General features: G+C 30.0%; 1 protein-coding gene across 1 annotated transcript; it reads left to right on the top strand.

Moving 5' to 3' along the window:
* Window positions 1-11,023: 11,023 nt before the first annotated feature.
* On the top strand, window positions 11,024-12,081 carry LOC120125265 (zinc-finger homeodomain protein 9-like). Its single transcript, XM_039143740.1, has one exon. The coding sequence runs from the start codon at window positions 11,382-11,384 to the stop codon at window positions 12,030-12,032; it is 651 nt and encodes a 216-aa protein (XP_038999671.1). The 5' UTR covers window positions 11,024-11,381; the 3' UTR covers window positions 12,033-12,081.
* The last annotated feature ends 2,709 nt before the right edge of the window (window positions 12,082-14,790 follow it).

The raw sequence follows: 14,790 nt of genomic DNA, 5'->3' as shown, positions 1-14,790 counted from the left end.
TTTCAGGTTGAAAGAATTGTACCAGTGCATCTATCGACTTCAGTAAGGGAGTTCGTCCGGCGTTGTTGCAGAGTAGGGTACATGTGATTAGGTGGCATGTAATTGTATTTTGATTTATATACGAGTTTGGAAATATGTTTTATTTTTAAATAGTGAAAACTAATTTTATAAGTTACACGTTTCAATAAAAGTTTTAAATTTTCCGCTATTTTTACAATGGGTCGCTCCGGTGGCCCAAATGTGCCACCCTGGATCAGATCTGGTTACCCTTATCGGTCTGTGGGGGTTACATACGCAAGGAAGAACAAGAGATTAAAAGTGTTCATCGTGACCAAGTGAGTACATGATAGTAAGTATATGTTATGTTAGGGAATTTATACTTGCGATGAGTCTAATCTCGATATTAGATTACATGAGTACAAAGATACAAGCATGTTGCATAGGATGTTTATGAGTAGATGGATATACATATATGCATTTAGAAGTTAACTGCATATGTATATATGATTTATATGAATGTATATTGTGTGATAAATTTGATAGCCATGATTTATGTGATAATAAGATGTAGGATTCTGTGATGATAATAGATATGAATATAAGTTTATATGAAATAAGATCATGTGATATGAATGTGGTATATGAATATAAATGATTAATTAACATGAGATACATGACCATGTGAAAGCAAGAATATGTATATGTGAACATGTGTTATGAGATAATAATCATAACTATGAGCTATGTGAAAAAAAAATACAAGTAAAAGTGAAAAGTTATGTGATATGTGAATGTGAATTTTATGAAAATATGTTACATGAAAGTAAACTATGTGCCTATGTGAAGATGTGAAATGATATAAAAGATAATGCCCATGTCATGTATTATGAGAGCTATAGGTATAGTTGGCATGCCAAGAGTCGAGGGTTCTACGTGGTCCTACGGGACATAGTGGTCCTACGGGACATATGTGTTCTACGTGGTCCTACGGGACATAGTGGTTCTACGGGACAAAATTCTACGCACCCTTAGTGGGAATTATACGAGCTGTGGTGACAACATAGTGCACAACCTCTATGTACTCACATACCTTAAGTTCTCAGTAGTGTGCATGGGCTTTGAAAAGAAAACATAATTGGATATAATGATATGTATGTTTCTCGTGAAATGGTACATGTGATATATGACATGTATAATTGATATGTTAGGATTACATGATAATAATGGTAACAAGTGCAATTGTGTAATGATGATATAATATGATATGTGGTTATGTATGATAGGATCATAGTAATTATTCATGTATTGTTGTGTTTGAAGTTATATTATATGTTTATGTTAAGTATATGCATATGATAGAATATAATTAATTACAAGGAAATAAGTAATGATAAAAAAGGATTGGTTCAATAAGTATGTAATTATGATGTGTATTATATGACATCTGAATTCTTTTGTTAGTTTACATTGTGCAATTACAGGCCTCACTAAGTCTATGACTTAGCGTGTAAGTGTCTTACACGTAGGTGTGGATAAGTCAGAAGATCAAGCTTCGGATCCGTAAAGCAGCATATCTCCGCACAAAGTTCAAATCAGAAATATTTTGTAAAGTATGTTTTGTTATGTAATTCAGTATGTTGGCATGTAATTAAGTCATTAAATTTGTACGCTCTGATAGAGTCTGTTAAGATTTTAACATATTGATGTAAAAGAATTTCTTTAAAGAATAGAAGTTTTAAATTTTCTATGGTTTTTATAAAAGTATGTGCTTTGACTAGTAAATGTGACACATCGGATTCGTATCCGGGTCGGTTACGGGTTGAGGGTGTTACATATATAATTCAATAAAAATTTAAAATGATATTAATTATTATTTAAAAATTATTTAACAATGGATCTTTAGGTATGTATTCGACAAATTAATAAAATAATAAAAATACGTATTTTAGGAAATTTTAACTAATTACTTTATAAATCCATCATCAGGTGGTTGCAATGGTAAAAGAGAATATTGTTCTGTTTAGTGGTCATAAGTTCGAGCAGTTGCAATTGCAGGGTATGTGCACGTTATCAATAAATTAAAAAATGTTCTGAACAAATACTACTGTCTAAATTATAATCAGTCTGATTGTTAAAAAAACTAATTACTTTAGCATTTCAAATCGGATTTTTATTTATATAAATTTAAATTCGTTCTTCATGCATAAATTTTATTTTATATATTTACCTCTAATTATCTTAAACTCTAAATATCTTTATATTGTTCCACTAAATTTTTATAAAATTGAATTAAATAAATATTATAAAGTCTTATAAAATTAAAATTATAAAATTAAAATTTTGTAAAGTCAAATTATGTTAGATACAACCCTATAAAGTCAAGGTGAATATGAATTTCATGTGTTTGAGATTTTTTGTCACTATAATATTTTTTTTAAATTTTTTTTCAAGGAATAACAAAATCGTATATCTTTAATTTTTAGTAATTTTAGTTTTATTTTTAATATTTTATTTTTTACTAATTTAATTTAATTTTTAATTATATTTAATTTTTGTATATTTGTATATTTCAATTTTGAAATTTAAATTGTTTTTTTTAAATTAAATAAACCTCTTAATTTTGAAAAAAAATCAATATGATCCTCGAACTCAATAAAAAAACTAATTTAATTAATCTGTCACATCATCAATCACACCACTAGTCATAATGCACCGATAAGTCAGTACCATAAATTATTACATCAACACCGTAAAGTGTCATGTCAACATCGTAACTGTCAATGACAAAAATCGTTGATCAATGAATTACATTGATTTTGTTTTTTTTTTCTAAGTATAAGAACCTCAAATGCCCTTTTATGTTTATTTTATTACCCAATTATTATTGTTTTATAGTTGGCTTAGGACGTTAATAATATAACAAGGATGTGTAATTTTATTAAATATTCAATATTTTAAAATTACTTTCTAAAAATATATACGCATATAAATAAGAATTTATTTTCTAAATATGTTATTTTTATAAATAAAAAATTGAATAACATATTCAAATATTTAGATATTAAGTCTAATAAAAAAATTCCTCACACGCAAAACCATTCAACTGCACAATTATTATTTAATTCTATTATTTTAACTAATAATTAATTATTAATATGATGTTACTTTTACTTTTCTATACTTATATATTATTTTTAATTAAATGTATAATTAAAAATCACACATTCCAAAATCAAATTCGCAATCGATTTATAAATAAATTTGTATCACTCAATTAATAATTAATGTGAATAATTTTAAAAATTATTTTTACATAAAATATTTCTTTTTACTCCCAGGTAACGTATGTGACATCCAAAACAATGTTTGTGATAAGATTTAAATTTATCACGAAGGGTAATTATGCAAATTCACAAAACAATTATTAAAAGAACAAAGTGAAGAGGAGTTGGCAAAATAATTGAAATTGAAAGGGTAAGTAACTGTTAAAGGCGGAGCAGGCCATACTGCCACTTGACATATTTAAGATGGGTTACAGGCAAATGTCTCAAAATCCAGAATTTTGCAGGTTTATTGTTTTGGTTAGGTAGTGATATTTTTGAAGCAAAATGTATAAAATTACACATAACAGAAAATTAAATTATTAAGTGATTTCAATAATTAAAATTTAAAAGAATATCATATTATTTTTTTAAAAAAAATTCCAGAGTGTGTATTATTATTGATTAAAAAAAATAAAATTTACATTTTCTAGATATAAAAATTGTATATAAATATTAAATAGGATACATCAAGTGTAAATATTTAGTTTTGAATGAAAATTGAGGAAATTCTTTTAGTTTTTTGTTATTTTAAAAAGATATACCTTATAATCAATTTATGTTATTAAAAAAATATAACGTCAAAATTAAAAATAAAAAATTAATTAAATAAATATTATTTTAAAAGCAATTTAAGACAATATAATAAAATGGACATTACTAAGAAAAGACCACGTGTGTTAGTCATGAAAAAAATTACTTTTTACCTATATAGTAATAAGTTGTCAACAATTTTTGAAGTCGGTTTCACCTGACGATAACGTTTATGTGGTCTGATTTCTATTGTGTGATGCAGTAAAACAAAACTAGATATTATGGAATTTAATTTTTTATTGTGCAATTTGAAAAAAAATACTAAAAATTGGATGGATGGTATGATAGATTTAACTGAGTTTAAATTTTATTTATAATGTAAAAAATAATATTTTGATTAAGGGTAAACTATCAAAATAGTCACTTTTGTTTCATAAGTATTTACTTTTGGTCACCAAATTTGAAACATTTTTTTGTGGGGATAAATGACGTATTATTCATCCAAAGCAATCATATTTGTACAAACAAATACAATTAACAGAATCCCATCAACCCAACAATAGAAATCACCCCTCCGAGAACAAGAACAAAGTAAGAGAACAATCTATAGTGAACCCCACTCTGCAGCAAAAGAAGAGAAGGAGATAGCGACCTTAGTACACTATGCATAAAAAGTAACATTTTGATCACTTAAAATTAGGGTTGGTAGAATGACCCGAATCCGACGGGGAAACCCGAAACCCGGTCACGTTCGGGTCGGGTCGGGTTTAGGAGATTTTTTCGGGTCGGGGACGGGGACGGGGCAAGGTATCCCGCCCCGCCCCGGTTATATATATATATATATATATAATATTTTATATTTTTATATTAATTATATATTATATATTTTATATATTTTATATTAATTATATATATAATATTTTTGGGTTAGGGTTAGGGTTCAGGTTCAGGTTTGAGTATAATATTTTGGGTTGGGTTAGGGGGTGGGGCAAAAAATTCTCCGACGGGGATCGGGTCGGGGATGGGGATTCATTTCAGGTTCGGGTAAATAAATGTATTATAATTACAAGTTTGAATTAAATTATGTCTTGAGCTAGATCTGATTACTGACTAAAATGAGATAAAGTGAAAGTTTGATGGTCAAAGTATACAATTGGAAGGTAGAGTGCTCAATAAGAAACAAGGGAAAAGAAGAATAGCAAGTGGATAATTAAACCATAATAGTAATGGAATATGGTAAATAAGCTACTAGGTGTCTTATTATTGTAATTTAATCCAATATTTCTTTAATTTAACCTAAATTAGCAAACTCGTTAAGTTGGGTTTTCTCCAAATTGTCGTGGGTTTAGAAGTAATGACTCAACATTCTCTTTATCTTCTCCAAACGCCAAACTCACTATTGTAGAGAGAGAGAGAGAAAACTTGAAACCCTAAACTGTTACTTTAGAGATTAAATCAATGTAGCTATTAAAATTTTCAATTGCATATATTGTTGGGATCTTCTCATCTCAAGTTTCTATTGGTAATCTCCTATTATTATTCTAAGCTAGTTTGATAAAAAAAAAACCACACCTTTTAATTTAGGGATTAAGATATTTTAGTTATCTGACCAAATTAATTATATATTATATTCGTCTCATTAAATGTGTCTCATATTGACTTTTTAAAAATTAATTTTTTTTATTATTTTAAATATTTTAAACAATTAAATTTTATATAATAGATATTTAAAAATTACATGATGAAAGGTTTTTAAAATATATTTTTTAATTTTTATCATTAATAAATTTTAAATAATAATGAGTTAAAATTAAAAAAATGTCAAAATCAATAAATGACAGATTTAATAGGACAGAGAGTATTTCGTAAACTTTTCAACCTTAATTTCCATTTAATATATTATGTTTCACTTTTCAAGATATTTTTATTAAAACTAAATCTTATCTTTAGGAATTAAGTTTATTTAATCTCTTAAAGTTGAAAGTAAATTCATATGAGAAAATAATTTCAGTGACCGAAATTATTTTATAATATACGATTTTAATCAATTTTTTTTGGATTTGTAAAAATAACCAACAAAATCGTAACGCGAACTCCTATTTCGCATCACAGTTTCCAAATTCGCAACGCGAACATATAAATTTTTGCAACGCTAATTACCGACATAGGTAAACACAACTATCGCAACGCGAATTTCGCAAATTGAATTCGCCAATTTCGTAACTCAATTACCGACATAGGTAAACACGATAGAAAAAATCCGGTAAAAAAACTGAATTCGACAATTTGAAAACTGAGTTTCGAATTCGGAAAATTCGTGTTGCGAAATGTAAAATCTCGCCTCTTAAAGAAAAAATTAAAGGACATAAAATGCACTGGAGTTGTTTTCAACCTGGGACATCCCAGTTGCTAAGTCCACGTATGAATCACTCAGCTAAACCCCCAGTTGCTAAGTCCACGTATGAATCACTCAGCTAAACCTACACCTGTAAATGAATTGAACAAACACGAACGAGGGTATGTTCATGTTCGTTCATTCTTTCGTTTAACTTTAACCAAACAAACGAACTATCAAAATGATTTTTTTTAAGATGTGAGATTTTATATTTCGCAACACGAATTTGCCAAATTCGCAAATCAGTTTTCAAATTGGCGAATTCAGATTTTTGACCGGATTTTTTGTACCGTGTTTACCTATATCGGTAATTAAGTTGCGAAATTGGCGAATTCGATTTGCGAAAACGAAATTCGCGTTGCGATAGTTGTGTTTACCTATATCGGTAATTAGCACTGCAAAAACGAAATTCGCATTGTGATAGTTGTGTTTACCTATATCGGTCATTAATGTTGCGAATTTGGAAACTGTGTTGCGAAATAGGAGTTCGCGTTGCGCTTTTTTTGGTTATTTTTGCAAATTCAAAAAAAAATTGGTTAAAATCATATATTTAAAAATATTTTCGATCACTGAAATTATTTTCTTAATTCATATTTGAAAAACTCCCTCTAAGTTTTTATAAGATATCTTCCATTTTTAATTTTGGAGAAAGTTAACATGAATCCTTAAACTTGAATTTAGAGATTCAAATAGTTTAAGAACTCAAAATCTTAAATTGAGTACACATTTAAAAAGCTTATAGATTTTTTTATTAAATATTATTATTAATTTTATCATTATCCAAGTGCAAGTGAAACCCTAAATTTAATCATATTTAAGGGTTTATGTAAACTTGAGGTTTAAGTAACTATTAATTTTTGGATGATGAATATATTGGTGAACTTATATTTTCTATTGCTAGAGTAAGGAAATTTAGTAGACTCATAATCGTTAAAAGAAAAATCTAAAGTTCTCGAGATTGTATAATATGAGGCAATCTATGCAATTTTGATTATGTGAGTGTAGTCATATTGATTCCATAGTTTAAAAAAGCTTTGGCAAACCTCTACGGTTTATCAATTATTGATACATGCATCACAAGCCTCATATCAAAGGAAGAAGTAATAACTCTTCCAAATAATCCACTCGTACAAGCATTGGAAAATAAGATCATGGACTCTGATGCATGTATCAATTATGGTATATATTTCTCTGGTTCATGATCACATTGAGTTCGTTAATATATCAATGTCTGAAATATGATTCGGAATAATACGAGCTTATATTTTACTGTTGTGAAAAGATAGTCAAGTACTCAAACATTGTGTGTTGTGATTGTATTGAATTAGTTGACGTATTGCTGTTAGAGATGTGTTATGATCTATGTCGAACCTATATTGCACTATTGTAAACATCAAGCCAAAAGTTCAAACATTATACTATGGTAAGTTATAGGAATGTCACAGTTGCTAGTAATATGGTAATTAATTATATTGTGTTTACTAATTGCCCATAATTACCTTGATGAATCTGAATATAGTCGGCAAGCCGTAGAGTCTATAATATGTGTGCGAATATTATATAGATTTCAATCTTGATAGAGTTGGAGGGGTATTGATGATTGATTAGACTTAAATCCCGATAAAGTTAGAGGATTGATCATATCGATATGCTATTGCACTATTGAAAGTGTTGTAGGGGATTCGTGTATCTGCATGTCAAAAGATTACTATCAGGCTAATATTGGTTTTAATTATTATAATTTACATTGCTCTAGAAGTATGCATCTTACTGTTGCCTACATTTCTATTATTATTGTTAAAACATTATCGTATATAAGACATTCAATAGTATTTTGTTGAACATATATATATATATTGATTTAACAAATAAAGTTAAAACGTTTTTTGACTTAATTGAATTTGTTCAAATGTTTCAAAAATAATTCAAAGTTCAAATGAACTTGAAAAATATGTTTTCAATGTGTTTTTACTTTGCTAAATCTTTTCAAACATTTTCTCATTCATATTTACACTTTAAAAGGAGTGTAAGGTATGACTCATAAATATACCGGTAAAGAGGACAGGGATGGAATTGTTTTTGGTAGTCAACGAGATAATCCTTTGGTTGTAGGATATGTGGATTCAGACTATGCATGTGACTTGGATAATAGAATATCTACGACAGGGTATGTTTTTACTCTTGGTGGAGGACCTATTTGTTGGAAGTCTACTGTTCAATCTGTTGTGGCACTATCTACAACTGAAGCTGAGTACATGGCAGCGGCTGAAGCTGCAAAAGAAGCTTTATGGCTCACTGGTTTAGTGAAGGAGTTGGGTGTTCAGCAAGGTGGAGTTCAGCTGCTCTGCGACAATCAAAGTGTTATTCACTTAGCTAAGAATCAGGTATATCGTGTTAGAACTAAGCACATTGATGTACGTTTTCACAAGATCAGAGAGTTGGTTTCATCTGGAGAGATTTTGTTTCAGAAGGTACACACTGATGAGAATGCCGCTGATATGTTCACCAAGCCAGTAACAACAGACAAGTTCAAGCATTGCTTGGACTTGTTGAATGTTTCAAGTTGTTAAAGAAGTAAGGTAACCCAACCCACATTGAATGTTTCCTAAGGGGCAGGATATTTGCCAAGGTGGAGATTTGTAATTATGTACCAGAGTTTTCTATTATAAATAGAGATGTAACCTAAACCTATTATCATTGAATAAAAATTTTCTTGCGCCGCCTAGGCACCGAGGACGTAAGCACATTGTCGGACCTCGTTAAAATTCTTGTGTTCTTTCGTTTACTTTGCCCGATTTATCAACAAGGAGTATTTAAAAAAATTGATATGTATGACCGATATTGTTCTTGAAGTAACACTACTGCATGAAGAATACCGATATTGTTCTTGTTGTATCAATACTCTCTTGACAATACCTATACTACCATTTGTCTTCAAAGTTGTTCAAATTCCAAAATGAAAAATTGATATTGACACTCATATGTGTATCGATACTATATATAACAGTAGTACTGATACTACTGGGTATAATATTGATACTCCAACATCTCCAACGACTAGATTTTTGAATTTAACACAAATATTATTGATACTGCACGAAGAAATACTGATACTACTTTGCTTGGGCATATTCTAATTTTTAAATTAAGTCTTAAATCTTTATTCTTTCATTTTCTCTTGTACATAGTGTATTGAGCTTTATTTAATATATTTTGTATTCAATCTTTGTGAGCTACATTCTATATACTCTTTACATAGAGAGGTCTTCTTCTTTACATAAAACAAACATTGTAAAGGGGAGATGTTTTAGTTTAGCCTTTGGGAAAAAAACTAAAGTTGTAAAGGTTATGTACCTTATCCTAGAAAAGGTAAGAACAAATTAATGAATTTGTTAGAAAACCTTAGTGCAGAGCTAAGGTAGTGGATGTAGACTTGGTTGAGAAGTCGAATCACTATAAATCATTGTGCAAATTGTATGTCTTTCTTTACTTCCACAATAAATTTTTTTAAAGGGCAATTCACCCATCTCTTAACTTATTTCGTTTGATCCATAGAGCCTCAATAATCCTGACATATCCATAGTTAAAACTACCTTGCTATTATATTTAAGTTTACATAGTTTTTTTTAATTGTATTATAGGATATTAATCTTTATTGTCGAGTTCAAGATTACATCTAATATGGTGAAAGTCATCAATGTTCTTTTGAGAGTGTAATTTCTCTTTTGCTAAACTCCTACTATGGGGCTTATGTATTTATTTATATTATATGTGTTAAATTATACTTTGAGCCATGTTTGAGTTGATTTAGTTGTTTTGTATGAACCATACTACGTATGACTTTGTGTGTTATGATCTTTGTAGTTTAAGCATGTTATGTTGTCAAAGTGGTAAGGATAACATCTATGCAATATTCTATGATGAACAAGGTAAGTTGAGCATGTGAACAAGTGTGATCTATGATAAAATTAGGAGATAGTGCTTGATGAAGTATCATTGATAAGTATGCAAAATGATCTTAATGAATTCTAATATGTTTGAAGTATGTTTTGATGTGGATGCACTTAGCTGTAACAGTGGATGATATATGTTGTTTAGTAACGGATAAGAAAAGTTTAAGACATATTTTGAGGATGATGTTAATCAGTTGCATTCAATATTGATATTACACATGTGATATTGATATCAAATTATTAAGAGATATCGATATTACTTATGACGATAACAATATTATAAGTCAATTATGGTTATAATATGTCATTTCAGTATCGATACTGGAAGTTTAGAATTGATTATCAATATTAATCTAGTAGTATCAAATGATATAAATCAATAATATAAGTGATCAAAACATTAATCTTTTTAATTTCGATAACAAAAATTTTACAACAGTAAAACGAAAGTGATTATTTTTTTATTAGTGTATGTTATGATTTCCATCAACAAAATTAATTTGATGAGTGAAATAGGAAAAAATTGAATTCAACTAAATATATAAGTTCAAGTAACCGTAATATTTATTTATTTTCTAATAAAATTTTAGTATGTAATAATCATTTACGCATTTTTATTACATAAAATGAAATATTATCTAACTCCAAGTGAGGTGTAGAAATTAACCATGGATTAAAACTAGGGTTAAGAAGGACAACCACAAAAGGCATAGATTCTTCGTTTTTATTATCAACAGTCATCACTGCTCTCCTCTACGGCTCTACCCTTCCCTTTTAATCTTCAAAAACACCAACTCAAAAGTAATCTATCTTTTTTTTTCTTCTTCTTTTATCCATTCCCAACTTTCTTAATTTTTTCTACTCCATCAAATTTCTCAAAATCCTTCTGTTAATTTCCATTTTTTTCTTGGTTAACTCTTGATGTTAGAGATATGGAGATAAGCCCCCACCCCACTAAGTGCCTCTCCGAAATCACCGGAGCCGGAGAGCGAAACGTCGTCGCAGATCCAACCGGCGAAGCCCATATCTTTCACCAATGGTGTCCTCAAGCGTCACAAGCCACACCTCCACCACACCCACAATCCCCACGCGCCACCCATTGTCATAACCTACAAAGAGTGTCTCAAGAACCATGCAGCCACTTTGGGTGGCCATGCTCTCGACGGGTGTGGCGAATTCATGCCTTCCCCGACATCTACCCCGACCGACCCCACTTCCCTCAAATGTGCCGCTTGTGGCTGTCACCGTAACTTCCACCGCCGCGAACCCGAAGTCCACACGCTTCCCACAACCACCACGCCCACGATAGAATACCTCCCTCAACACCGCCACCATCCACCACCACCACCGGCTAGTCATATCTCGGCTTCTCCACCGCCGATCTCATCGTCTTACCACCCTGCAGCTCCCCACGTGCTTCTAGTTCTCTCAGGAGGTCAAACCACCGGTGCACTAGACAACACTCACCTACCTTCAAACACTTCAAATCTGGGTTCGATCCCGAAGAAAAGATTCAGGACGAAGTTCAGTCAGTTGCAGAAAGACAAGATGCTGGAGTTTGCTGATAAAATCGGGTGGAGGATTCAGAAAAGAGACGAACAGCTGATTCAAGAATTTTGCGGACAAGTTGGGGTCCATAGAGAGGTGTTGAAAGTGTGGATGCATAACAACAAGAACATTTTTGGGAAGAAAGATGAAGCCAATAATCTCCACACTGGACTCAACCATGAAGACAAAAACAATGGCCAGAATCTGAATCTGATCCATCACTTTGAAACTGATGATTGTGTTGCTCATACTGGAACAAATGGCTCTTCATCATCCTCTTGATCTTCATCTGTTTTTTTATTTCTCATGTGGAGATAATAAGCTCTTAGAGTATAAGACTTGTTTTCAAAATTATTAATTAATCTTCTTCTCCCTTTTGTTCCCGTTGATTTTCTTTACTTATTTCTAGTATGTTTCTCCTTCCTTCACCATTTCTCTCAATTTCTGGGTTTTTGGGGATCATAAACTTCCATTGTTTCTGTAATTTCCATACAGCAAAGAGAGAGAGAAAAAACTTAAACTTTTGAATCTGTAATGCTCACTAACACAGTGATATAAGGGAACAAAACAGAAGGAGAGTTCCATCCTAGTTATTTGGATTCAATTGTTAAAATATGAATCATTGTTTTTAAAATCGGGCCGAACATTAAATCGATGAAGGTAATGATTTATTGGTTTAATCGGATTCAATCGCGGTTAAATCGAATTTTATATAAAATAATATATATTTTTTAATTTTACATAATATTTAAAATAATATTAATATATATGTAACATTTTTTTTAAGTTTACAATATTAAAAGGTATAAAAATATTATAAGTCATAACATGTATAAATGAAAAATCATAAAATCGAGTAAAACAAAATGATTTAAATTAACAAAACATAATATTTAAGGTAAAACATATTAAATAATAAATATAATTATATAATTATAATAAAAAAAATAAAATTGGGGTTTAAAAAAATCATAACAAATGATGTCATTTAGTTTAATTGTTTTAAAAAAAACAATCTCACATGGCTAATAAATATAGAAGAGTATCCTAAAAGTTTAAAGAGTAAAAATATAATAACAAAACAATCCCACATGACTAAGAAACATAGAAGATCATCCCAACTTACTTCTATAAATAATAGAGGTAATTTGACATTCAAAATCATAGAGCCTTTTGGTGAGCACATAGCGAACTATTCTTTCGCTTCAATTGAACTCAAATTTTAGGCTTCAATTAAGCTCAAATTTTAGGCTTCAATCGAACTTCTAAATTTTATTTTGAGTTCGAGCCTTTTCGATTTCAAGTTTTAATATTATATTTCGAGTTGATAATTTTTAGCTCGTGAGTTTTTGAGTCGAGTTGAGCTTACTTTTAAAGTTTTCGAGTTCGAGTCGAGCTCAGCAATACTCGAATTTGACTTGCTCGTTGAACAAACGACGTTGTTTGGTTTAATTTTTTTTTAAAGGAAAAAGTGAACCGGCGGTTCAAACCGGTTTTGTCGGTTTTCAGTTGGTTCACCCCGATTTTTCCGATTTTCAGTCGATTCTTCCGGTTCTTTACCGATTCTGTGCTAATCCAATTTTGAGAGTTAACCGGACAGGCCACCGGTTTACGGTTCAACCGATTGAACCGACCAATCTGGTCCAGTTTTAATAACATTGATATGAATACACTTTATTCTTTACTAACTTTTTGTGTATTTAAACATTTAAAATTGTGTAAAATATTAATTTAATTTATATTGTTATTATTATAATATTTAGTAGGTTATGAATTCGGAGAATGTTAAGTTCAACACACTTAATTATAATTTTATATTTTCTAATAGTTTGAGATGATATCATTAGGTAATGTATGTTTAAAAATTTATTATCGAATGCGCACACACGTAAAAGACTAACTATTTAAACTCATATCCTTTAAAGTGAATACCATTTTATTTTATCATTAAAACCACTTAAAGAATTTATTAAAATTTATATTTTAAGAATGTATATAGATATTATAACATGATTGAATGAAAGTATAATTATTATGTTAGTAATTACATTAGGGTAATTAGAATAAATTTATTTTTTAGTTAGGTTTATAATTATATATTAATTTTTTATGTCATTTAAATAGCACATATTGTAATCACATAATATGTTTAAGTTTTAGAATAATATTAATTATAAAATAAAAGAATGTAATTATTTATTTAATTACATTAGTTTTCTCTTTTCTTTTAGTAATTAAAAGAAAAACTCACTAAGTGACTGTTGGGATTTTCAGAAGCTCGAATCGACAATCGAAATTGCTTGCAAAGAGGGTCGGGATCGGTTTTTGTGTTTAGGGAGTAAGGAAATTAAAAGATAGAGAATTGCACAGCGATTTAGAGTAGTTCAACTTTCTAAACCAAAGTCTACGTCCACTACCTTAGCTCCTCACCAAGGATTTTCCAACAAATTCACTAATTTGTTCTTTCTTTTGAGGACAAAGAGATAACCTTACAACTCCCTAGTTTCTCCGGGCTAAACTAGAACATTTCCCTAGCTTTTACACGAGATAAGCTATAATATTTCCCCTTTACAAAAGGATAAAATAAGTAAACAAGAAAATCTCTCTAAGGTAGGTGTTTACAAGATTGAGTTAACAAGAACAAAATATTTACTAGAGAAAGTTGAAATAAGAATGAAAAACTCTTCTCTTAAGTTTATTGCTTGGATAGTTGTTTTCTCTTTTTTCTTCAAGTGTCCTTAGCTTGTATTTATAGCTTGGAATGTGTTTGATGTTGTATATAGCCGTTGGGGATGTTTTAGAGACGTTTGGGGATGATTTTTCTACTAAAAAAGGCTGCCCATAACATGGTGCATCGGTGCACTATCATGGTGCATCAATACCCCTTCATTAAATTCAAATAAACTAGCTGTTGTAGCCTTCGTGCATAGATGCACAACATGATGCATTGATGCACAACCTTGATGCATCGATGCACAGCCTTGATGCATCAATGCACAAAAGGATGCATCGATGCACTAATTGCATTCAGTGTTTGAGT

Source organism: Hibiscus syriacus, unplaced genomic scaffold (assembly GCF_006381635.1).
Source record: "Hibiscus syriacus cultivar Baekdansim isolate YM2019G1 unplaced genomic scaffold, ASM638163v2 tig00110430_pilon, whole genome shotgun sequence".
In the NCBI taxonomy this organism is placed as follows: Eukaryota; Viridiplantae; Streptophyta; class Magnoliopsida; order Malvales; family Malvaceae; genus Hibiscus; species Hibiscus syriacus.
This window is presented reverse-complemented; position numbering and strand designations above follow the sequence as displayed.